Below are 25899 nucleotides of genomic sequence, written 5' to 3' on the forward strand. Positions count from 1 at the left end.
AATAAAATGTCCAGTGCATATTGATTGACATGTCTGAACCATCAATGCGACAGTTTACTGAAAAATAAAAACACCGTAATGACGAGAAATTAATTAAAACTGGTCAGTTTAAAAGTGTAATGTGTTTTAATAACAAAGCGTCTGCTGACAAACGAGTGGATCTGTTCAAAAATGGAGCAATACTGCCCTCTTGAGGAAGCATGACGCACTGTTGAATTGAAAAGAGCTTTATTTTTCAATTTCACTGAGACAATACACATTTTTCTTGAAAGCTTTTCTCAAGAGGATGACATGATAACGCATCCACAATCAAAATTGCAAAAATATATCCTGTTTCCCTTTCACCGTACTTGGGTTTTGCTGTGTAAAGAATGAACAAACTATGCAAAGATGAACTCAATAAAAGAACATAGAACATAATAAATACATTTGCTCTCCTAGCTAGATCAAATGCAGTGATTTCTAAAAGAAGAAGAAGAAGAAAAAAGGGTCATTTCACATTTTATCAAGGCTTGTTTTGCCAGTACCAAATAATACGTGGAAGTGGGTTGCCAGGTTGGAATCAAAATCAAAACATAAAGTCCAGATTGTTCTTTCAAATGCACATGTGAGCAAATATCAAGCAGCTTCTATAATTTTGAAAAAGCCAACTTGTCATAACTGGAATAGTTACGCATTTTAAAAGGCATCTGAGATTAACTTTATCAAAAAAAAAAAGAAAAAAAGAAAAAAGATGAAAAAAGCACTTTTAAAAGTGGCACAGTGTTAAACTACAAATTTGTAAATACTGCAGCCCCAAATTTCCTTTTTCCAGAATACCGATGATGGTTATATGTAGAATCACTCTGCTCTTTGAATGAAAGGCACCTTCAGTAGTTAGCTACTGTGACAGTACAAAAAACAGACAGATAGCACTTGAAAAGCACCTTAAAAAATCAAAGGTGTGGTTTGCCAAAAACACATTTAAACAAATGGAACATTTATCTTCATGATACTGTGACTTTGCCCAGGAAGTTTCACCTCTTCTACGGTTTATTTGATCATTGTAAAATGTTCTTATTTGTTATAGTGAAGCCCTTCATTTAATAGAAATAGTTAAATTGCGAGTTTAAACTCTCGTGATCTAGCTGGTGCTCCATTATGCCATCAGTAGAAACATTTTAGTACCTTTCTTGTGCCAAATACAAATAAAGTGTTTTGTATTTTTTTTAAGAGCCCCATGTGCTTTATAACCACTAAAGCATCTGCTGCTTTTTTCTAGTACCAGCACAAATGCCACAGGTGTTTCTCACGTATTTGCTTGGTTGCTCAAACCAGTAAATCTTAAAGAGATCTGGTCCTGAGAAGATAACCAACCAGGCACATTAACTAAAAGATCCCTTTGGGTGTACTGGGGCCTAAGGAATCTAGTTCTGGTAATACTGAATGTTCAAAGCTGGTGCTTCCTGGGCTTACAATTTTCCCCTTCCCCAATCATCAGTGCAGATAAATGTATCTTTCTTGGAAACTTTCATATGTGCCGAGACAGAGGAAATGTTACTAGTCTAAAATCCTTCAAATATACCAGAGTACTGAATGAAATAAAAAGAAACAAAAAAGTTTATTTGATTGCAAAATAGCAAAAGACCCCACCGTCTATTTGCACTGACAGAATCAAGAGGACCTTGGTTTTGTAATGATTTCTGCAAATATTCCTCCTGATAGTGGTGCTTGCTAGGATTGGACATGATTATCTGACAGATAACGAAACGACAAATTAAGCTAAAAATAGAAAAACAACACAGATAAGACAACTGCTGCACAACACCTATCCAGTAACTGAGCTATCCTTCAAACTAAAAACACATTTATAGAAACAGTCTGAGCTGGTTAAGCCGAGACAATTTCAGAACTGGGGTACCAGGAGATTGTGGAAATGTCAGACATAGTGTACATGTCAAGGCAAATATTGGCTTCATTCTATCATTTTTAGCCACCTTTAAGACAACAGTTGTGAGTATAGCTACACTGATGCAGATGTCCAGAGAATACTGAAATCTGATCTGCTTATTTCCACTTTAGGCTAATTCAGGTGAAATAAAATGGCAGATGGTGGTTAAATGAAAACATCTAAAAGTCTCGCCAGCAGCCACTAGAGGTCAGTCTGCTCCTTACACGCAGCCGAACCAGAGTGGTTTGAACTTAGTGAGCGACCTACAGTGCCATACTCCCTGTGGGGCTAACAATTACACGGTAAAAAATTTTAAAGGCTTTGCTGTCACATTCAGCAGAATAATATCAAAATGTAACACCCACTCAAGTGAATTATGCTCTCACCCCAATTTTTTTTTTAAATCACCAAGGTGTAAACACAGCATGATCGTGTATGCCAGTAAACCTGTCACTAAATAAATTTGGAGAGATTTCTGAATCAATAGTTGTTTTTTTCCTCACTAGACACTAAAAGGCAGTTCTTGGTACTGTAGGCTACATGTGGGTGAAAGTGACACAAACTGTGCACAAGCACTTTCTCAAAAATCCAGCGTTATAGCACTGCGAGGAGTCGTTTTGTGGCATTTTAACATTTCTCAGAAATGAAACAGGACGCTAGCAGAAAGCTACAGGACAAAATCCATCATTGAAAAAGCCTAAAGAAGCAGATTTTAAAGAGAAATCGACTTTTCAGGGTCTCAATCCTGCAGAAAAGGTGTCTTGTGTTGTTGTTGTCTCGCAGTGATGAAATATAAATTAATTAGTAAATTATGATCTAGTCTACAGAGAGACACACTGTTCATGGCACGGTCCTATCGCTGTCAATATGGGATCTGATCATTCACTGATCAATCATCATTTGACTTTCTATCAGCAAAAAGCGCATAAATTTCTCTATTTTTAAATATAAAGACTTTAGTAGCATTTGTTTCCCCTCTAGGACTGATTGTACCATCACTTTTAATACTTAAAAATCAACACTTTTTTTAGGTTTTCTTTAGTTCAGATGGGATAAAGGAGAATTTTTAGGCAGGAATGATCACACCCATTGGCTTTCACTGTGTCACGTTTTACAGCAGAAAGAATCCAGCGGCAATCACAGCTGAAAACCAGATGGTGTCAAAGGGTAACATCGGATCACGAGTCCGTGGTCTCGACCCGCTTTTTGGAAAAAAAAAAAAGAAGAACCTCCCTCCTCGATTACATCAAGACCAAGGAGTAAAGTGAATAGTGTCTCAGCGGCTTCAGGACCCAACCGGGCAGTCTTTGGGTCCGTTACGAGTCTTTTGGTCCAGTCGTACACCCTGCCGAAGGGCCAAGGCCGATCACTACGAGAGTCCCTGCACTCTGTCGTATTCTGTGATCAGGCCTTTGATATGTGACAGTTTCTTATGGAGGTACACGCATCGCTTTTTCTCTTCCCGATACCCAGGAAACTTCTGAAAGAAAGAGGAAGAGAGTCCAGTGAGATGTTGTTGGCTTCAACCTGATTTTATGAGAAGATGCTTATCTTTGCTTATCTCTGATTATCAGTAGATAAAGAATTTTTAAAAAGAGCCATCGGTGCATATCAGCAATAAAAGAAAAGAATGGTTTGATATGAAGATAACGTGGCTAACATATCTTAGATGATGTCTTCAGATAACGCTTTTAAAACCAGAATTTGTTTTTGTGGTTCTTGCACACCACTGAATAGAAGTGTTTAGACAAAAAAAATGGCAATAAGTCTTACTTTTTTGTACTTGCGATACTTCTGTAGTATTTGTTCCTCCATAAGCTGAAAAAGCAAATATAAGAAAAGGTGTTAGTGTGCCATATGATCTGATCTGTTGTGGTGATTTACAAGAAACGGAGCAGCTAGAGTAGCCCTCGAGACCGGACAGTACCTTGTACTCTTGTGTTCCTGGAGAGAGAGTGTTGATCTTTGAGCCCAACTGAACAAACATCTCTGTTATAGCCCCAATCCGGTCATGAAGAGCTCTGTATTCATCGTACTCGGCGCAGAAGTCCTCATTATACTTCTGACGCTGCTCCAGCGCAGTTATGGTGCTGTATTTTCTAAAGAAAAGGAAAGAAAGAGAGGAAAACATTGACTTTTTTTTTTAAAGCCAAGAAGCAGAGCCGTCGTTTCCCTGTGTTTCCAGTAGGTGGCACTGCACATTGGCAGATTTCAAGGCCCGACATGTAACTGATTACAGCCTGATATGTTGACCAGATGTACGAATAAAAGGCTTTTTTTAAAGTCATTGTCAGGGAAGCTTTGTGACATGTTATTTATATGTGCATTTTTTCACTATATATAAATATTTTGAAGCTAAACTTCAACAGTCAGCCAGACTCTGAAACTTAAACACCTCAGTGACGATGAATCCATTCTAAATCTGGTAATATGACATAAATAACAAAGCCGGACACAGAACATATTTAATCTTACGTTAAATAATCAGGCAGATCCTCTGCTGTGCCACAGCTAACAGGTGTTTTCTCTCCCTCATGGCCTGTAGATAGGAAAAACACACACATCGAAAAAAGGTTAAAGCGCACTGCCAATGCAAATGTGATAATGTGGCCATCATATCAAGGCTGACGGACTCATTTATCTCTGTGTCTGATAAGAGGTCCGAGCCGAGGCGAGCGGTGACGCCAGCAGCCCCGAGTAGGAGGCAACCGCTGCCTGCTGACTCGCTCGACCGTAGGTCACACAGCTGTTCCACAGTCAATCATCAACAGGCTAAAGACAGGGTGACAGTGTGCGAGTTTTAACCGCTCATCTAAAATCATTAAAATTGAGAAAAATATATAGATTTCTCTTTGTGGTCTTCCAGAAACAACATATATAAAATATAAAAATTCTAACAGCTGAAGGGTTTCGTGGCCTGTTCAAATAAGACTATGATGATTGGTGGCTGAACAATAGGAAACACGGAGGGTGACAATAACATGACATTTTATAGCTTTATTGCTCTTTACCTTGGAGATTTTCTTGATTCTGCTTCAGGTCTGGGCTAGTTTCTATCCAGTCTGCTTTAAGGCGTTCTCTTTCTTTGTCTTTGTGTTTTTTGGATCTTTTCTTTTTATGTTGGCTATTGGTGAACTGCTGGTCATTGCACATGGAGGTTTCAGTGTGCGGAGGCTTGGCGGTGGGTGCAGTCGGAGCTGCTTCAGTCCTCTCCGCTTTGGGAACCGTGGATGACCTGCTGAGTTTGTGTGGCGAGTACAGACCGTTTGGGCTCCCCTGAAGATGATTGTTGGTTTTGTCAAACTCTGTTTTAATGTGTCCGCTAGAGTTTCCATGACTAGAGGAGCTACGAGCCCCATTGGTGCCAAAGTCAGCATGGGAGGGCGAGTGCAGAGGCTGGCACTTGTCTAATAGCCTTTGTCTTTTGGGGATTTGGATGTTGGATGGGTCCAAAGCTGATGGGCGTTTCTGTGGGAAAAAAGAGAACACAAGTTTGCAAAGTATGATCAGAAATATTCTTCTTACTTTATGGTTGTTTTTTAAAATTCATTTTCATTCAAAAATTGGCAGATTTCAAATGCTTTTACATCAATAAAAAGCTACAGCAAGCAGCACTTTTGAAAAAATTCCACAATATAAGACGATTACAGTCAGGCTCTGGCTCAAAGGGAACAAAATCATCTTAATAGCATAAATTCACACATTAAATTTGTTTAATCTTAGATCCACTGAGGACTGTTTGTATGAGAAACGTGTTGTTTGATGTTTTCTTGGCCGAGACTAGTTACTTGGTGGAGTCTGGTTGTTAACAATTGCTCCTTGCCAGGAAACAGTCTGGCACATAAACATGTTAATCTACCCAGATCCAGCTACATGTGCTAGAGGAAGAAGTTCGCTGTCAGGGTCTTGAAGCAGAAAGGAGCTTTCAGCTGCAGTTTGGTTAAGTTTAAGTAACCAAAACTGCAAAGTATAAGAAAAAACAACAGCATTAACTTTTTAAAGAACATAAAAGAAGAGCATAAAACCTTGAAGGCTAACTTTTCCCTTATTTAACATAGAGGATACAAGACTGGTGTCAATTTTTCCATATCGCTCTGGGCAAGAATGCCCAGAGCAATATGCAAATATGCATTTCCCCAAATGTCAAACAATATCTATGTTTACACAGTGTACTGTGAATCTGCATATGAGGAAATTCCCTGTCTATTCTTAGTCTAATAAGACAGAAGCAACAGGGGAAAAAAAAAATCACGTTGAATTACCACAGAGAGAGTTTTGGCAGGACTGAGCTGTGAAGGAGAATCCCCGGGAGTTTTGTGGAATGAATGGTTGGACTGGGGACTCTTCAGCTGGCTGCTGTGGAGTGGCTGAAGCTTCCTGAGGAAAGATTGAGAACACAGCACCTTCAGTTGGACAGTAACTTCAAGGTAAATGGCCTGTGAAGCTAAACAGGAAGAGCCAGTATATAAGTCACAACGTTTTCATTGGCAGATTCCTGAGCAAGCACATGAGAAATTATCATTTACTTTGATGTGGAGATGACAGCCTTTTCAGAGAAGCTCTAATCATCAACCTTACAAAACTGCATTTTTGCCCCCCCCTCGTTTTGCTTTTTGCACGTTTCTGTGGCACAGTTCGTCTCTTCGGTGATGAAATCCACAAGGGGGCAACCACAAAGACAAAACACAGGCCGGCGTAAGAACAATAGCAGCTGATTTAACCTCTGTAAGGGTAAACACTATTTTCTGGTAATCTGCTTCCTACAGCTCCTTCCTCAAACAGATGCCACTGCATAAAGTCACTTCCCCCAGTGGTTTCAAACCTCTTCATTAATGCGCAGTGCAGTTCAGAACAGATTAACATCAAGCAGTACATGAGAGTAGGAAGAAAGCCTTCACAACAAGGACCTTCCCAATACAAGGATAAACTACAGGGAAGAAGCGTACAGTTTGTACAGTTTACAGTATGTGCACAGCGTCACAGCTTTATCACACTTGGCGAATGATCCGATGACTACAATTGTAAGACTTTTACACTCAGTGGGGGTGGTGAAAAAAACAAGGGAGATTGTGCAATCAGACAACAGCACTTCTTCCAAAATTCTCATGAAGCACATGGCCTGCATGTTTGCTGGCAGGCTGAGGAAACGCACGAGGGGTGGAAGCTCACCCTCAACAGCTCAGCCTTGCAACTCTGAGCGCTCCGTGCTAATGCCATTTGGCAACACGGCGCAGGGAATATTTTTCGGCGCTTTGATGTGTCCATTAAGCGATTCATCAGTGCGGAGAAGTAGCTCATTTAGTAGCTCCCCTTTCAAAATGATCACAGCAGACTTCTACATCAATTCATTGGCCTTTCGGTGTTAACGCCAGCACTGTCACAAAGCATCTATCGCTTTCTTCTTGCCTTATCTGCCTACGAGAAGTCTCTGAAAATCTAAAAAAGAACTTAAGTAATGGACATATGCTTAATTTCATGCTGCCAGTTAGACACTTATACTCATGTGATAATGGACTAAACCCAGCAGGTGATTAGTTTAGGATAATCTCCTTCCAGCACCTCAGTTTTTATACAAAAAAGAAATAATATATTAATTTGTGAGGTTCCAGTGGGTGGATATTTTATCTTTACACTGAGCCGAGCTGGTCGTTTACCCTGTTTCAAGTCCTTTTGATAAGTTAAGCTAACCAGTTGTTGGTTTTCTAAAACATTTAGCTCTCTCAATGGAACAACACCTGAAAACTTCATTCTCACCTGATCAGGAGTCGGTGGATGAGCTGCTTCTCCTCTTCTAGATATCCAGGCCAGTCTCTCTGGACATGTCTGTAGAGCTCATCCTTCAGAGAGTAGCTGTGGTCTTTAGGGCTCAGTTTAGCAACCTGAAAACCCGGAAAGATTTCAGTCAATCAGCATAAAAGAGATCGAGTATAACAATAAAATAGATCCAGCTGCGTTCGGCTTTATGTGTAAGTAAAAACAAAAACTACCTGCAATCTTTGACATGCTGGGTTGTATATTGTGTGTGTTTGATAAACAGTTTAACCCTAATCCTGCTGATACAAATCTACCCAAACCAACCACTTTCAATTTTGAAAGTAGTCAGATCCCAGCTGGAGACACCACGCCCCCCCTCCTGTCAAAACACAATCTTCTCGTCCAGAGATAATTAAAGCAGAGCCCTAATTACAACTACCAGCGGCGGCACAGTCTCCACTCGATGATTGCAGTGGGACACTCAAACATTGTGAGCACAGGAAATATGCCTGAAAGAAACTAAACTGACATCACTTTCTTTTTTTTCAAGCACAGTTTTTAGCTGCATAACACTAAGCTAGTTATAGTCGGTGTATAAATAGTAGTTTACTAGTGAATTGCATGCTGGGCTTTTATTTAGGTTTGCAGGGTCAGTCTTTAACCTGATAGGAAACAAAGCAGCCTGGTTTGTATTCACCTGAATTTTTTTTTTTTTACTTGTTGCATTTGAGGAAATTCCTCATTAGTGGGCAATGTGTTTACATAGCATTTTACCAGATATCTCACCTCTTCCAGTACTGAGGTCAGGTCAGCCTTGTCCTTTGGAGTTGCCCGCTCCCTATCCAGCCACAGCAGCAGCTCAGGTTTCCTGTAGGGCTTTAAGGCCAACAGATGAATGATGCGATCCCTCAAAGGTCGGTGTGCCACAGGGCTGGGAACCAGGCTCCTCTTGTTGTTGGGGGAGTGCTTGTTGTTGCTATCTGAGCTTGACACCAGACCTTGCTTCCGCTGGACCTTCACACACTTGCCTAAAGTCAAAACAAAGCAGCTTAATTTGATTAGAGATAGGAAATTAAAATGTTATCGGTGTAATAATCTCAGGCTGATGAAAGGCAATACAGTCGCTACCCTGTACAAAACTTACAGATTATAAATGATCTGATAACAGGATTCACGGTATCCTGGAACAGCGCAGCCAACATGTTGGGGCTAATCCAGTCCTCAGGCCAGATATTCAAATACAACCTGGTTTTGAAAGACCAACCTGTGAGGGAGTAACTGTAGCCAGTCCCCTTAAGTGTAACGCAAACGAAGCACATGTACGACTTGCAATGCTCTCATCCTAATCGGAAAAATCAGTTTTAACGTGTAAATAATTTAAACACTGCACTCTCTGCGCATATGCAGAGGCAGTGTGCTTTAGAGTGAGTGGGTTAGATAGCACGCTTAGCTGCTGTGTAAACAGGAGAGCGTTTAAACTAAAGCAACTAACAGAGAGAACCTTTCTCAGGTGGACCAAGGCAGGCAGTGCTTATGGATATCTAAAGACGGTAATCTCGTTATAGCTGTAAGACATGCTTTGAGGTTGATGTAGGTCAAATGCTAACAGTGCTTTCACAGGGACAGTGTGGCAAACTGTGTTGTATGTACAGAGGATGCTTTACAGCACAGTGATAGTGTGAAAACTGCTGATATTTATACTCTAACAGTAATTTGCAGTTTTGGCAGTATACAGTATTTCATGCTTCTTGCACAAGCTTGTTCCAACAATTTACCCATGTCGTGTCAATTTTAGGCAAATATCCACCCTGCTCTGAAACAACCTGTAGTGCAACTTTCCAGCAAGCAGCGACTAGAGCCATTGTTTCACAGCAATAAATTAAAGCAGCGCTTCGGGGAAGTTTTAAGATTCTCAAGGAAGCTTTGCTGACTTTCCATTGTGACCTACTAGAGTTTACACGCTTTACAGTAGTGCGGGTGTATTTCCGCACAATTACCAAACAGCCTGAGAAGGAATTGTATGCAGGAAACGGCTCACTTTATTTTTTCAAGCTTCCGAGCACCAAAATATGTGTACATTTCTACTGAACGTAACCAAAGATTAAATCATACATTACAATCCAAATTATGTACATTTTTCTATTGTAGCCTGCAATTAGGAGTTGATGTATGGACTCTTTTTTTTTTTTCTGTACAGTGTAACATTACTGTACCATAAAAAGACAGCAAGTTACCGCAAAACAATTGTGCAGTCTCAACTGCATGCGGTGCATACTGCAATCCATTTCTTTCCCTCTCCGCAGGAGTGTCCAGGAGACGGCAAGGTACATGAAAAGACATGTTTAACTGAAACTGGATATTCTGTAACTGCACCAGGATGTCTCCAGTGGTTTTTGACATTTTTTATCTGCATACACACGTAAAAGCCGCAGAGGAATATTTCTGTTTCTTGTACAAATCATAACCTAAGCTAACGGGGGCTTGAATACCACTAGGTCTCAGACAGGAGTCAGGCACAGATCACTACAGGTTGTGTGTGTAAATATCTATTTAGATGTTTTTAGGAAACATATAAAATGACTAACGTTTCAGTTTGTGTAATTACATTTTAGACAACTTCACCAGCATGAGACCTGTTAGCGCATACTTTGTGCAAACTCAATCACATTAATGATGCTGGAAGGGAAACTGGCAAAGTGCCTAAGCAATTCTGTCAGAATGAAAGCAAGAAGAAGAAAAAGGTTCTGCTTTCACATGAGTAACTGCAACACGGCACTTTGATCAATTATGTGATAACTTTATTATGTGATAGCACCATATGGTAATTATCAGAAGGATTAAATGTTAAAAGGCGGTGGTTTCAAGGCTTTCCGGAACCATAAAAAATTCCAGTTATCTGTCCTTGATTCCTAAATGCCTGAAGGCTGTAGTAAAATGAAGTTGGAAGACACAAGAAAATATCGATGCACGTATTGTAAGAAACGTACTTGGGCCTGGCTTGATCTCAATTGCTGAACGGCTCCAGATGTCCTTCTCCACCTGAGACATGCGTTCCCGGGTCGTCTGATAAGAGTCGTCTGTGGCGCAGACTGTGATCTTGTCCTGAATGCTCCCCTGGCCCTCCAGGTGATCCCTGCCCTCCCTGTGCAAAGAGGGGGGGAGAATTAGGAATTCTCACTGTCACCCAGCATTTTTTCAGACACCTTTGGGTGCTGGAAAATACCAAAATAAGACCAATATTTTCATTTTTTACTTTTTTATGTTCCCTAAAATGTGATAAATTCTAGACTACTGCGCAAAAAAACTGATTTCATTTACTTTCTACAGTTTTAACTTGAACACATGTCCATTATTTGAATTACAGTGTTTTAGTAATGATGAAAATACCTAAAAACTTACTTGTAGCACATTTGTAAATGATAGATTTCTCTAGGATTACAAGAAATCATCCATCACAATCCACACAGTAATAACATCAATGAATGAGGCATCAATGAGGGAGGCACACACAGCCGAGATGTTTGTTTATTTGTAGTTTATCCATCACAAGCTGTTCGATAAACTACATTTTTAGGAGATATGTTTTTGGAGATATTTGAGAGAGTGCACACGGTGAGACGAGTCAACAAACAGCAGTCACTGTGCGGCTGTTTTTGTGGCCGCCCCGTGCTGTGGCCGGGTTTTCCCGCGCCGCGTCACATATAAACAATATTCCTCAGTCAGATAAAGAGACAGTGAATCATTGCTTTTGTACATTTGTATATTTAGTGATGTAAATCTTTCTCTTGTATCTGTTTCACCGTGCACATCCTGCTTTACCCGCACGGAGCGTGGCAGACAAATAAAGATAACATTAAACCTGCTACGTCACCTTGAGTGCAATTAAAGCTTCCCAACAAGTATTCAAAATAGCATAACAAAAGGACAAAGAGACAGATAACCCAATCGCCGGCTCACCAACTTGTTTGACTACAATAAAGTCGCAAATACTATTGCAAACAAACAAATCTTGTTGACACCGCGAGCATGACATACTGCCAACCCTTTGTTCCCTTATACTCTCTCTATTGAAACTGTATGGATCTATCCACGCACCGCTGCTTATATTTGACATTTGGTAACACATAAAAACATAGAGCTGATATATTTGGTTAAATTCTATATGTCATTCATTTGTCACTTATATCCCATCCATTCCTTTTAGCAAAACATCAAATGAACAACTGAAAGGAAAAAAATTCCTGTCATGGTTCTTCAATGACTCTGTGCCAAATCTGGTCGGGTTACCAAATTAAATTCTTTATAACAAATGTTATCAAGGCTTAATGACCTTATTTCTAACAAGCTGCTCTGATGTAACCTTTTAACAAACCCTTTAACCCGGCAAAGCATAAACACTACTTCTCTGTTTTCAGTTACGTGTGGTCACACCTTTGAGGTCACGGTGGCACGACAGCCTCTGGGTATTTTTGTAGTTGAATAGAGCCTGACGGTGATTCTCTGCCTGTTGTGGTACTATTACCAAAGAGAGAGACCACTGTTTGGCCTGGTCCTGCGGTCTCACTCTGGTACCAAATTTACTACAAATTCCATTTGTGGTCGACTCTGGAAAGAGTTATGTGTGTGTTCCTTACCCTGAGACATACTGATGAATGCAGTCGAAGCTGGACTGAGGCTTGTCTTTGCTGTCACTGGATAGGTAAAATGAGAAGACTCTGAATCCATCTGGAGATTCGGGGGTCGGTGCGGGGATCTTTATGTACTATCCGAGACAAAAGAAACAAAAACCATGAGTTTTAAAAAACATTGATTTACAGAGTAAAGAAATGCTTATGATCAAATGTTTAAAAGCCGGTCCTTGGTAATCATTAACAGTCTGACAGTGTTCTCTGACATGCTTGAGTGTGTGTGTGTCTGCGTGTGCTAGCATTGCTAATTTAAGAGCCGTGTTATGCAACAGTCATGTTTTATCTCTCACAGATATAGCCTCAACTCATTCAGTGTTATCTCAAAAACACTACCCAAAGTAAAGCAGGCAAACTTACAAACTTTGGGTTTTTTTCCTGATCTCAGTGACACCTAAATAATCTTTTGTTTGCGGCACATAACAAGAGGCCTCACACACCTCCCAGGTCACATATGATGACCTTTAAGTAGTCACAAGAAGAGATGTTCGCGAGACACAACATAACAAAAGCACAGTGGACAACCTTTTCACTCCAGCGATAACCTCTTCTGTCACAGACTGTCCACGGCTCCGTTCCAACAAACAAGCCAGCAGGGTGAAGTCTATCACTGTTAGAAGCCTGTTACATAAAAGACCTGAAAACCCACTTCCACTGAAAGGATAGTTCAACTTAGAAAGTCATTAACCAACAGGTAATATGTCCTTTAAAGCACACTGGGTAGCGGCTCTCTGCTACACTGCCTGCAGCTGTGTTTCAGCCTGAAAATGGGCAGTTTGGCACTTTTGTTGATAGACTGTCCTAGATTCAGATGAAGCCCGTGATTATTGCCCGTGCTTTGCAAACACGAGTACGTGTTCACTGATGAGTAGGACTAAATGTTGTTTTTTTTGCCTCTTCAATGGCAGATCCAGTAAAACTCCTCAGGCCAAAGCATGCAAGCAGTTTCTTTAAGCGCGAGTCTCAAGAAAAAACAAATGTCAGTCAGATGGACTTAAAGCTGCTTCTTTAGTTACCGTTCATGATTGATTGATGATGAGCTGACTGAGCTGAGAGCGCTGTCCCCCTGGCAGATGTGGCTGGCAGGACTATAGCTGTCACAAATGCCCAGTCATGCAGCAAAGCCATAAGCACTTTTTTTGCAGCAGGGAGCCAATGAACAGCTCTTCTCCTCCACACCCCTCCTCCTTTTCTAAAAACCCAAGGCATGCCATTCACCCCACCCCCCATCTGCCCCCAGCTTTCCCTCATGCGCACCCATGTCAACACAAAACGCAAAGCAACACACAAGGCCGGGGACACTTGAGACTCACAGCTGACCATTAATTTTGACCTATTTATGTCTGACCGTTAACATGAAGAGGTAAAGCAGAGCCCTGCATATGTTGGCTTTGCTTTTTTCCCCCCTTTAACAGTAATTAGAAATGATCAGCCAGAAAAGCATCAAAGTGAGCAGGGATAAGAGGCAAGGCACGTCCTCGGGACCTTTTACTTTGAAAGAGTAAAGTAGTGGCTGCCACGACCAAAATTATAAGTCACCAAAAGTCACAAATTTGTTTTTAAAATCAGGGTATGGCTAAACAAAGGCTTTGGGATAAAGTGAGGTTGCACTTGCACATTTAGCAATGCAATACTGCCACCACGTCCCCTTTTTCAGTCACTATGAGCCCCTCCAGCCATGCATTAGATCTGCCTGTCACCCCCATCGGTGCCACCTTGCACACTTCACATTCTAATTCTAATCAATGTCACTTAGGTCAGACTGTTTAGAGGTCGCCCCCCATTTCATTCACAGCTTCCTTTTCAAGCTTCATAACCATATGTCTTTTAACCCATTAGTTCCCACTTCCTGACTTCTCAAGGAGAGCCTTTCTACGTGACCGCAGGATAACACACTTTAAAGCGCCAGACGACTATAAAGCCTGAACAATAACCATAGCTCAGTTTATTTAAATATCACAAATGTACAACAAACGTCAACTTAATTGTAAGGTTTGTGTTGTAAGGTAAAGCTCATACAACATTAGAGACAGAAACAGCAAACCAATAATCCGCTATGACCAAGCACATAGTGACACAGATGTTTTATACTGTGCTTTCTTATATTATCAACTAAGAAGACTGGTGACACTCATACCTTAGAATATATATGAAGCCACAGCTACACCAACTAGTTGGCCTACGTTAGCAATAAAGCTCAGAAAAGGAGGCAAGAAAAAAGAGATAATGTATCTCTAGCTAATCAGCAGCAATTGTGGAGCTATCACATGACCCAGTGTCTCATAATTCCAAGAAAAGCTATCAAACTATATCAGACAGGAAACAGTTAATCATGAGAAAAGGTTAGCTGGTATCAGTTAACTTGTAGAGGCTTGATGACACTTCCTCTTTGCTTTGAGAAAGCGGGAGATCTGAAGAATATCACTGAGTATGCAAGATCAATGCAAGCTTGAATATCAATTTATTTATTTATTTGAGCAAAGCATTTGGAAAAATAATACAATTTAACATTTTAAGTCCAACAACTTGTTGTGGCAAGTGAGTGATATCATTTTTTTGGGATATTTTCAATGTGGAACATGTTCAACTAAATAATTGTCTTGCACTTATGTGAATAAAAACCAGAAACTAGGAACTACAATTTTACTGCAGAAATTCAACCACCCTTTTTTTTACGTTTCAGAAAATGAGGTATGCAAAGGCCATGACAGATCATGATGAAGCGCTCAGAAAGGGTGAGTCGCACTGAACCTAAAAATACAAGTCATTTACTTGAAGAATTTAAGAGTCACTGTCTGTTATTTTGTAGACACATCTGCACACACTTGTCCTTTACGGCTAATCATGTATCTGCGTCTTTGGTGCCTCCTGAGTTTGAACAAGTCTCAGAAGGAAAGTGCACAAACATATGCCTATTATTTCTTAACTGCTCAAAAATGACTCAATTTGGGAATACTGCTGCTACTTTCTTACCAAAATTGATTGTTTGAACAATAAGTTTTTTGTATGTTATCTCGTAAAAGTTTATAGCACTAAATAACGTTTTTCTCAGACTTGTTACCTGCTTAAATTGCTACTTTTTTGCTTTATACCAACAGCAACTAGTAGTGCTGAAGTATCAGCAAACACAGGTTTATCTGTTTATGATTTTAAACGCTGCAGAATACACTAATTATCACAGTCAAGTGGACTTTTGATGTGCTAACTCAAGGATACAACTTGCACCAACAGGTCTGTTATCCCAAGGCTGCTGTCAGTCACGTAGTAGGTGTAGATTTACATAGAGACGCTGAGTCATACACATCTCCATATGGAGCTTTGGCCCGATCCCCTGAGGCCGCCAGTGTGTGTGTGTGTGTTGTCTTTTTGTCTTTTTTTAGGCAGAGGAACCTGCACACCCTGACGGGTCACACGGAGGGAGAGAGGTCAAATATTTGACTGTTTCGGTGGAATGTCAACAGAGAGGTTATTATCAGTCAGAGCTCAACGCTCAACACTGAACAAACAAAAATACAAACAAAAAGAAAACAAACTATCCAATCAAAAAAAAGAGTGTAATTGTAAATTGGTTATAGAAGATTCACACACAGCTTTTATATGCAGCTACTAACTAAAGGTAATAAAAGAGTAGCTAACTTAAAAGAAAAACGCAGCTCCATTACCCAGAGGTCACTGAAACAATATTTACTTCTTCGTGTGCTTGCTGCTAATGACTTTTCATTTTAGTTCAGTACTAGTGACAAACTATCTCTAAACATTTTATTCTAGGGGGCTTAGTTGTATTAGAAAAATATGTCAATTGAATTATTAGAAATGCGCCGTTGAACGCCATTTGAATAATTTCTGACTTCTGTCTTGATTCCTGCTGTAAAAAGTTCATAATTATGGAGATAACTATTAATTCAGGGTTACTTGTCCGGCTCAGAACGTGGCAAAGAATTCATTAAATTGCTTATGTGCTACAGTATTCCAATTATGATTGTCGAGTCCTTTAATCTGACGATTAATTAATCAGAGAAAAGCTTAATCGGGTATTACTATGATCAGAGCGTGCTATTAACACGTGTCAGTTTAATATATTTGAGCAGCTTAATATTAAGAAGCACACAGCACTGAGAGCTGTGTGCAGCAGTGCTTTTCATTATTATGGCGAGAGTAAAAGTTTAGCTGGCGGACAGTTACAGTTCGAGCAACAAAAAGGCGATCCATAGCACCTTGTCAGTGCGGCCCCCCCATCGAGCGCACCGGCTAGTACAATAACTGCCTCTGTGGCTGTAGCCCAGACACATCTGCTACTCCAGGCCCTGTGTGCAGAGATGTCAAATACTTTCAAGCTGTTTTAAGGTGTGAACTGGACTGGAACAGAAAACCTTGGCAGGGGGCTCAGCAGTTGAACAAGGACAAAGGGCACCGATGGTGATGTCCTTGTAAAACTTCATCTGTAACTCCTCGAGCATGTTTAAACTGCTCATCTTTGATGAGGTTAAACAGAGTTCTTAACCCTGTCTTTGTGTGACAAGAGCGGGGGGGAAAGGGATCATTTATGAGATCTACGTTTACCCACCTCTGTGCTACACGCAAGCCAAACATCTGCAGAAAAAGATGAGCGGATAGTTTTTCCTCTCTTTCTTTCTTTTCTTTGCTCTGCAGACAAATGCGAGGAGGGCAAGGTTCCCAGCTCTGGTATTTGGCATGGCGGCACTGAGCAGGCGCCTGGATATGTGATTTACTCTGAAGCCTCTGCCTCCTGCCCCTGTCTGTACTGACACTAGTAACCATTGTCTTCTCATCTGAGCCTACTCAGCCATAGCTGCTCCGTGAGCTGCCCATCTTTTGTTCTAGCTTCTTCCCCCACAAAGCTGAGTGCAATGGCCTGTCGGGCCGCCTGGATTATTCATGAACAGCAGGGACGTGTGGCTGTGTGTGTTGTTGGGTGGTAAAGGGAAGGATTGGGGGTTTGGGTGTGTGCGTGGAAGGGATGGGGGTGGCGTTGACTCCCAGTAGAGCCAGTGCATGAAGGATGGCCCTAAATAGTCTTCCTTTAGGAATGTGTATCTCAGTAGAAGAGGGGGATGGATCCTGACTGGAGCTAGTGTACTGGTTACGTTTCTTTTTTTGTAATACAGTTTGATATATGAATGTAACTTAAGATTGACAGTAATAATAAAACATAGGAGTGGAATTTGTTATTAACATTCATTTGTTGCAGTGTGAGCAACATATCCACTGTGACAGTTATTAAAATCAAAATTACGCACCCTCAAAGATACATTTAGACCTCTTACAGTGTGAACTGAGCTTTCAGTGAGGGTGGATGGATATGGCGGTGATGCTTGAGGATCTATTCATCGAGGGGGGTTGGTAGATACAGGAAAAGCAAAAGAAGCGGGGGTGGGGACTGACGGGAGTTGTTGTGGGGATATGGGGATGGGCAACTGTCGAGCAACCCCCAAGGTACTGCCTGTTATGCCAAGCAGAATCAGTCTTTTTCCAAGAAGCTGAAGCTAATCTGTCATCCTCAACAAACGCTCCCTATCTCAGCACCCCTGACACCCCCACCCCTTCTTTTAGGTGCCTTCCTCTTCACACACAGAGGGATGGAGACGACACTTAATAGCTTTCAAATATACTGTGCTGAAGAGCTAGGCTGCTGTTTTCTCTCAATACAATATGTAAACTTCCCAAATAAATAAATAAAATCTATTACACACACGCAGATTGTGTTATTCTGTAAATCAGTAATGTGTTCCCCTTATAATCCCACAATCCACTGGAATTGCTCTGCTTACACTCCCATCACTGGACTGGTAATCCTGTAACAATTCCCTACCTTGAAAATGAGGTTAAACGAGCAAAATAAACATTAAATATCTCCAAAACCTTCAAAAGAGATGAGCTGCAGGGCTGTCATTTTGCAAGACCTGGAATTACCACCATACAGGTTCATACTTCTAACTTAAGCCACTTTAAGAACCTTGATTCTGGTGGCATGCAGCATGACCTACAGCACAAATCATCCCGGAAAACTGTCACATAATCTGTTGAATGTCTTTGTGGAACCACGTCTCAGTTTCTGGTGCCTTGCAGATATTTTAGTTAATAATTTATGGTTGAAGGCTTTGCTTGTTCACTTTGGGGATGTGGAGCATAATTTAACAACAAATAAAATCTAAATCTGCAAATCTGTTTCAGTGGAGTCATGTGTTATTTCTGAGTTTCCTAACAAGGCACTTGCGTCTTTGGAATGTAAATAAACCGCGTAAAGACGCAACACGAATGCAAAACTATTTGTGTTTCTAATCCTGAAAATTCTATTTGACTCACTTACATGTTGCCACCTTATTGCCTGCCCAGCTTGGGCCACTGATTTGTCTTTTCATCACTCTTGTAAGCTTAAAACACTGGTGTTCTTCAAAAGAAGCCAAAGAATACAGTAATGACAGAGGAGCTAACTAAAGAAAAGTCCTCTTTAACCCTAGGATCTCATGGGGCTTGTTCTAAAATATACTGTATGATCTAAAAATCCCAACTGCCTCTGCACAAACACAGTGGGCCTCAAACGGGCAGAGAACAGAGGGACTTTTGCTTCGCTTAACACATCTGGATGAATAGAGCGGCGTGTGCCCTTTCAGAAACACGTGGGACAACTCTCCCTCTCACCGCTTTGCCACTGGGAGAGGACAGCTCTCAACCACATTCCTGTTATTGTTATTCTAATTAGGTCCCAGAAAAAAAGGGGGGAGCGAAAAAAAAAGGATGTGTGGTGTGCATGCACACATACACTCTCCCACAGTGGAAGAGGTTATTTGCAGTATGAGCGCGAGGCGAGGCAAAGTGGTGCGGTGGCAGGGGGATAGAGTCAGAGCAGCCATGTGTGAGATAGAGGCCCTGATGACTTGCAAGGATTCAGCCAATGCATGGGGTGAAATGGCACAATAATCAAGAGGACAGGCGGGAGGGAGGAAGCTAGCTCTGCCTTCACACGCAGTCGTCGTGAGGATATCTTAAGAGCACCTCTGCATTCCCCCTCATCCAGCGCCACTGTCTGTACGTGACAGCTGTGCACATGAAAACAGGGCCATAAACAAAAACAATTACTTTGGCAACTCCAGTTTACTGTTTATGCACTGAAAAGGTAATAAAACCAACGTCACAGCTGACACAGCACAACACACACGTGTTTGAGTGAAATGGCGACAGACGTATTAGACTCATGAAGCCTTTTTTCAGGGTATAACATCACACAACTCTACACTACAGCTTTGCAGGATAATAACTGAGATTTCTTATAAATCAAAGAAAACATGCATTTAATTAACAAGCAGTTAACCTTACCTATCAGTAGACTTTAGCACGTATTAAATAAAATCAAGGCCAGGTTATTTTCTTACTAAATGGATATACATCATGCCAAGCAGGCAGCATTGCCAGTAGCACAGGAAAATGAGCACTGGGATGTGAAATTCCAGACCATGGGAACCCAGACCAGCTCCGAATATATTCCTTAATCCTAGTGATGACTTTTAAGGAATCCAGAGTGTTTCTTTTCAAACTCTCTTCTACAATGTTCTTATTGATTCATCAAAATATGCATTTTTTTGGAGGGTTTTTGTTTTTTACCGTTTTCCACTCACTGCTCCCAAAGTATTGTCATTGATCAAACTCACTCACTTCCCTTTCCTCCAACAACATCCAGTTTAAATCTGTTTGTCCAAATTAAACAAGTAAATGCAGGGGTTAGCTAGCTCTCGTGTTTTTTTTATAGTAATTTGCCTTTCATAGTTGCCTTGAACACCAGATTCAGAGTCCTGTTGTGTCTTTCATTGCATGATTACAAGCTTGGCAGACAATTTACAATAGTAGGGCAAAATGCCGCAGGGACAGAGGGAAAAGCAGCCGAAAACCTCAGCGTGCTATTTCTTGATAGGAACCCTGGCCCCTGATACCACGCAGCCCTGGACTGACGCCAGGACGGTGATTTGAAGGATTCTTCTGGTTTCTGCGGCCCTGGAAGTGCCCTTTTTACAGGAAACGTGACATGAGCCAGCAAGGACAAAGATCAGAAAGAAGGCAGTCGTGGGTTTTGTGATCAAGCTCTACAGTTGGCAGCTGTCAGCAGACGCATGACCTCTTGGACCTCGTGTTGCTTTTTGGGGAAAAGGATGTGATCCAGCTAACAGTTATCTAGCAAGTGGAAAGATAAGGGGGACGTCTACATCTGTGATGGTGAAACCCTCCAACCGACACAGATACTGGATGTCCTCTTGGTCTGTTATGTGCCAGACTGCCATGTTAACCAGCATCCTCCCCCCACTAACGGCTTAATATGGCCTCCCCCACCACCAATGGCTGCCGCTACCTCATTAATGCCCAATCGTCCAGCTCTGGGACTATTGTCGGAGGGGGAGGGAGCCCATGCTTGAATTCCGCAAAGCAATTTGAATATGTAATGTGCCAGCCAAGATATAATCACCAAATCCTATTCAGTGATTAAAGCACACTTAAATTGCACTCACTTAACATTGCTACACAGAAAGATGCAATAAGCTGGTTAATCTGCTGCTGGCTTTACAGATGTTCCTTTACATGTTTACATTCATCATTTGCACTTTGAACATATTTTGCACATTTTCCTGGATAAAAATTCCTCCACTTGTTTACCACCCCTGCTCGTCAGATCTTTCATGTCTGCGCAGAGACAACAGTCGTAGAGACATGGGGGCTCCCTGGGGTTTGCCAACTCCCCTTCCTCCTCCCCCCTCCAAAAACAAAGCCTCCCCAGTTGCAAGCCTGACCCAGTAACCTGGCTAGCAGCCTCAGGGTGTAGCATACCCTGTCTTAGGGCCCGTGTGAGCACACAGGGCTAGCATTTGTGTACAGAGCAAAGTCACTTTCGTCAATGCAATCGGCTCTTATGGGGATTAGAACAGCTCCTTTTAGACAGGGCTGATTGTGTGGTAAATGTGTAGAGGCCTAGCAGGCAGAGCTCGGGTGGTAATACTGGCTGGGCTAATCTGGCCGGACACAGGCATCTTTCTTTACAGTCGCTTCACAGGAATGGCCTCTTACTTTCAGCACCGAGCCATGATATGTATCTGATTTCTGTACATACACGTTTAGAGAAAGAAACATTTGACACAACTTATTGTAACTTGGAAATTGACTGAGACCTTTCCCTCAAACTGGGCGCTCTGGTGCACTGACAGCTGCTATTTTCTCCATAAAACAATTCAAGGCAGCAAAACCCATCGACCTATGACAATAAAGTCATCCAAACATTTGGAAAATCACCACTTCTTCAACGATGTGTTCTTAAGAATCATATAAGACGTCTTCCAGAGGAACTGTCATAAGCGTGCTCCACAACAAATCAGAGGTAATTAGAGCGTTCAGGTTCTCAGACATTAGCGGGAGAGTATGCAAAACATCTTACCCCTTGGCTCCCCTTGAAGCAAATCGCTGGCTGATTTGATAGTGATGTCTGAGGAGAGAGAGAGAAAAGGAGACACTGGTCAGTGATTGAATCAACAGCTCATGCATTATGAGTGAAGAAATACCACCATTGTTTCTAGATAACTGCCGTTTGGTTTAGGGAACTTAAAACGCTAAAATGTTGCCATCACTCCCAGCTGCTCAGATACTTCTTGCTTTAATCAGAGGAGAGTAATGTGAGCGTTAATCGTTCCATATCCTGCAAAAAACTTTGCTCATGTCAGTCGGCTGGCCGAGCGCGTTTGTGCGTTTCGGCTGATTTTCCCTCTAAATGAATAAAAGGCTAAAAAGCAGATCCCAGAGGAAAGACAAAGCATGCTCTGAAATCAATTATATGTCTTTGAAAAAAAAGCACTCTTACAAGCCTGCACTGTGCTGGAAATACTGTACTGCTCTCCAAGACCACAGTGAAACCTGGCTTAAGCTCCTGAACACAATATTGTTTCTCTCCCAGCTAAATGATAAAGAAATATTTGAAAAATCCCTTTAAAAATAAAGCCTGCTTTTGAGTCGACACGACTCTCAGTAAATAGCTGGAGACTGTTATCCGTGAAACACAGCTTTGCCTGTGATTGACAGGGCTCGTAATTTATTATTAACAGCTTTGAGAAATGTCTTCCCTATTGAGTATTGCGGTGATTTTCTTCATAATCCAATAGCTTTTAATATTGAATGGAATAATAAATATTAAAGCACATAACACAGCCGTAAGGCTAAATCTAACTTGTTAAAGGTCCAGATTTGATCATTTACTCACTAAAAGTGTCGCTGTTTGACAGAATTGAAATAATTGGTTAATTGAAGTGCTTTTATAACCCGTAACTAGTGGTTTTACAAATGTCAACAGACTGTTTATTTATTAACAATTAGCAAGATTTCTTTGAGGGGGTTGCCAGGTTGAGGAAAAGCCTTCTGACTGATGTTTATTGTTCTACTGCAGTGGCATTTAAACCACATTTATTAACAACTGCACACATGACAGCTTATTGGAAAACGAAGACTAATGGGTGTTTAGTGACAGCTCGTCACATTTAAATAAAACTAAAGGAATTTATTACAACTTGGGAAAACATAAAGTTGTTACTGACTTGAAATATTAGTAAAAATGTTATTGACCTTTAGTAAAACCAGTGCTGTTTGCTAAAATGGCACTCATTACAAAGAGCTTCAGATTAATTCATCGGCATAAAATAAGCAATAATTGTTATGTACCATATATAATGTATAGCTGTTAAATAAGATGTCAAAAGTTCACTGGAGTCTGGCTCCCTAAAATGTGAGCATTTGTTGGTGAAGATTTTGTCTTATTTTTAGCAGAAAGCAGCAGTGGTTTCCTTGTTTTCTTTCCCTGTGGGACATTTTGGGTAATTATGATTTTATATGATTTTATAACAGTTGGTCGCTTACTTATAAAATGTTTTAGTGCATTAGATCTACAGCTACAGACCTTATGTGATAAGCTTTTATAGTTTCCTTAATAAAAATCATTCTCTAGCTTGTGCTTTACAAAAACACGTGTATGAAAAGCATAAATAAATCATAACCAGCAACAGAAACTCTCAGGTTGCGGCTCCTGGGGACAACATCTTTCACAGCTCGGTGGGAGACCAGCGGTCTAAAACTGTATTTACTATGGGTGGTCTTTGACTTGGAAAACTTTTGCAGTAACCTCTCCTGCCTGCCTGCGGTGGCCTGGGAGAAGCTGTCAGGTCTATGAGCTCTGGAGTTTACTCTGCTTCACAGACCAGTGAGCTCCGGAGATGGGCGGGCGTCCAAGCGTGTAAAGGCCAAAAAACAATACACAAGAGCACAGCAACAACTTGCAAAACCGTGCCACGCCGACCCAATGCGTACTACACAGCTGATCCACCGAGTCCCAAATCCAGGGTTAGTTTTGGGCTGTTGTCTTTTATGGCCCGTGACCGGAAATAGACTCACTTGTTTTGATGGTTAAGCAGGAAACAAACAAACAACAACAAAAAATATTTAAGCAAATATGACTTCAGTCATAACTGGGACTGTCTTATCGAGCATTGCTTTGGGAAAGACCATTTAGACAGACTAAATTATCCCGGTCTAATCTAATGGACCATAAAAACAATAAAGCAGTCTCCAGATTCGGAGCAGTCGAATAATTTGCTTGATAGCTTGTTCATTAATTTATTCCCCAGAGCGGAATAGACAGGGGGAGAAAAACAGCCTTTTAAAGAACATTTAATGATCGGCAGGGACAGTAAGTAGTGCGCATTTGGAAACGCAAAGCAGAACTTATGATACCAACAGAGGACGGTAGTAGTCCCCAACCACATTTTGTTTATAGGAAATCGCCTGCGTTTTCCCATAATCTAAATGTACATATATTTTTAGATCTAGTGTACTGACACACAAAAACAAAACAGCGAAAACAAGCCCAGGGGATAACCACAAACCTTTGTCATAAAAGAACTCTAGTACCTTTTGATTTTCAAGCAGATTACGATTTGATAAACGAGCAGTAACTTCTCATTTTCTGTTCAAAACAAAACAAATTTCTCGGATTACAGGAAAATTCAGTCACCAGAGTGAAATGATTTGCTTGTTATAATCACAATAAATCATGCTCAGCCTGCCTTTTACTGTAACACAGCCAGAAGAAAGTAACGCAGTACACAATTATCAACCAAAAGCGCTTTTGTCGACGACATTTGAACCGTCTGTAATCGGGATAAGTGGGCAAACTTCACTGTTTTCTCCCTAAAATAAGGAACAATCTGTCTTATTTTCATGCAGGTCCCGGAGTTTGGAGGCGATTCAAAAACAAGAAGATATAAAAAGGAAAAAAGACACACAAGCTCCAAAGTTGGTGAATCTGATAAATTGTCTTACCTTCAAGTTCTGGTAGGCTTCGAGGGTCCGGATGGCGGTGTCAGTGAGCTTGACGTGGTACAGAGTTTGATTCGGGGTGTTTTTGTTGATTTTAGCACAGGAGAGCCCATACCGATGCTCCTGTCTCAGCGCTGCCATTTCTACAACTGAGAGCTGCTGCTGGCGACATTCTGCCTGAAACGTCACCGAGGAGACGACCGTCTGTGGGCGGAGCCAACACACACACTCACAGGAGCACGCACGCACGCACGTACCCACACACGCACTTTCGCTTTCGAAAAGTCCCAGTCATCGGCCACCCCGGTCTCTATTTATCTGCTCTTTGATCCGTTCGTGGTTTTGGGGTTTGGTCGAAGTTAATCTCATCCACCGGGGTTTTGGCAAATGCATGTCGTGACTGTTTGCAAGGATAAAATAAGGTAGACTATAAAAAGTTACACCTGATGGGATGTTAGCTATAATTTATGTTTAATTTTTGTAGCATATTTTCGAGTTTTAACTGCAGACAGCAAGTATAATAAATAGTTAACCTGGCAGTTTTTTTAAAAAATAATTAATTTAGCTATTTCTTGTGTAACACCGGCTACAAGGAAAATTTGAATCATTTTCTTCAGAAAATCTTTATTTAAAATTTAAGAAAATAATACAATATTTACTGACGTGTGAGGATCTGGAACCAAACAATTTTTATTATTATTATTATTATTATTTCCTTTAAATCTGGCTAAAAACTAAAACAAGTATTAAAGAAATTCCGAACCAAACTCCTTACATAAAAACATGTGTAGCCTATCTTATCTCCATATGTCAGAAATTAAATAAGCACTTTCATTCATTTCTTAACAGATAACTTACATTAGCTGCTGATTAAAGAGCACAGACAGCTCTTATTTTAGTATACATTAGTCCAGTTCTCTACTTGAGGTTTTAAAATTATTTTAGAAATAAAAGTGTGATCATAAGCCACTTAATACCTTTTCGCAATGCTTCATATTTTGTTATTGTTGTGTTGATATGGTAAAGTGATAAGTGGAAAATAATTTTGCAGTGATCTGTTATTGAAACAACATCAGTGGGTTATGATTTTTTGTTTTGTATTTTTTTTTTTTTCTGTTACTTTAGCACAATCCTGATAGCGTTATATCATTGCCTGTGAACGATAGTGCTGTTGCC

The 25899-nt window shown here is 40.9% G+C and overlaps 1 protein-coding gene across 1 annotated transcript; it reads right to left on the reverse strand.

Annotated features, from left to right (window-relative positions):
* Window positions 1-211: 211 nt before the first annotated feature.
* LOC116313512 (RNA polymerase II elongation factor ELL) lies at window positions 212-25036 on the reverse strand. Its single transcript, XM_031731242.2, has 12 exons — window positions 24727-25036; window positions 21803-21850; window positions 12319-12446; window positions 10672-10826; window positions 8471-8712; window positions 7685-7809; window positions 6193-6307; window positions 4942-5398; window positions 4406-4469; window positions 3858-4029; window positions 3704-3748; window positions 212-3410 (listed from the first exon to the last, which is right to left on the reverse strand). Exons 1-12 carry the CDS (start codon window positions 24862-24864, stop codon window positions 3300-3302), a joined length of 1800 nt encoding a protein of 599 aa, XP_031587102.1. The 5' UTR covers window positions 24865-25036; the 3' UTR covers window positions 212-3299.
* Window positions 25037-25899: the final 863 nt, after the last annotated feature.

This window comes from Oreochromis aureus, linkage group 7, assembly GCF_013358895.1.
Source record: "Oreochromis aureus strain Israel breed Guangdong linkage group 7, ZZ_aureus, whole genome shotgun sequence".
Lineage (NCBI taxonomy): Eukaryota > Metazoa > Chordata > Actinopteri > Cichliformes > Cichlidae > Oreochromis > Oreochromis aureus.

Excerpts from the sequence above, each read along its gene's own strand:
- LOC116313512 (XM_031731242.2), bottom strand. The coding sequence starts at position 24,864 with ATGGCAGCGCTGAGACAGGAGCATCGGTATGGGCTCTCCTGTGCTAAA. Across the intron at positions 5,399-6,192 it reads CTGCCAAAACTCTCTCTGTG|AAACGCCCATCAGCTTTGGA; the intron begins GTAATTCAACGT and ends TTTTTCCCACAG. Across the intron at positions 3,749-3,857 it reads CAGGAACACAAGAGTACAAG|CTTATGGAGGAACAAATACT; the intron begins GTACTGTCCGGT and ends TTGCTTTTTCAG.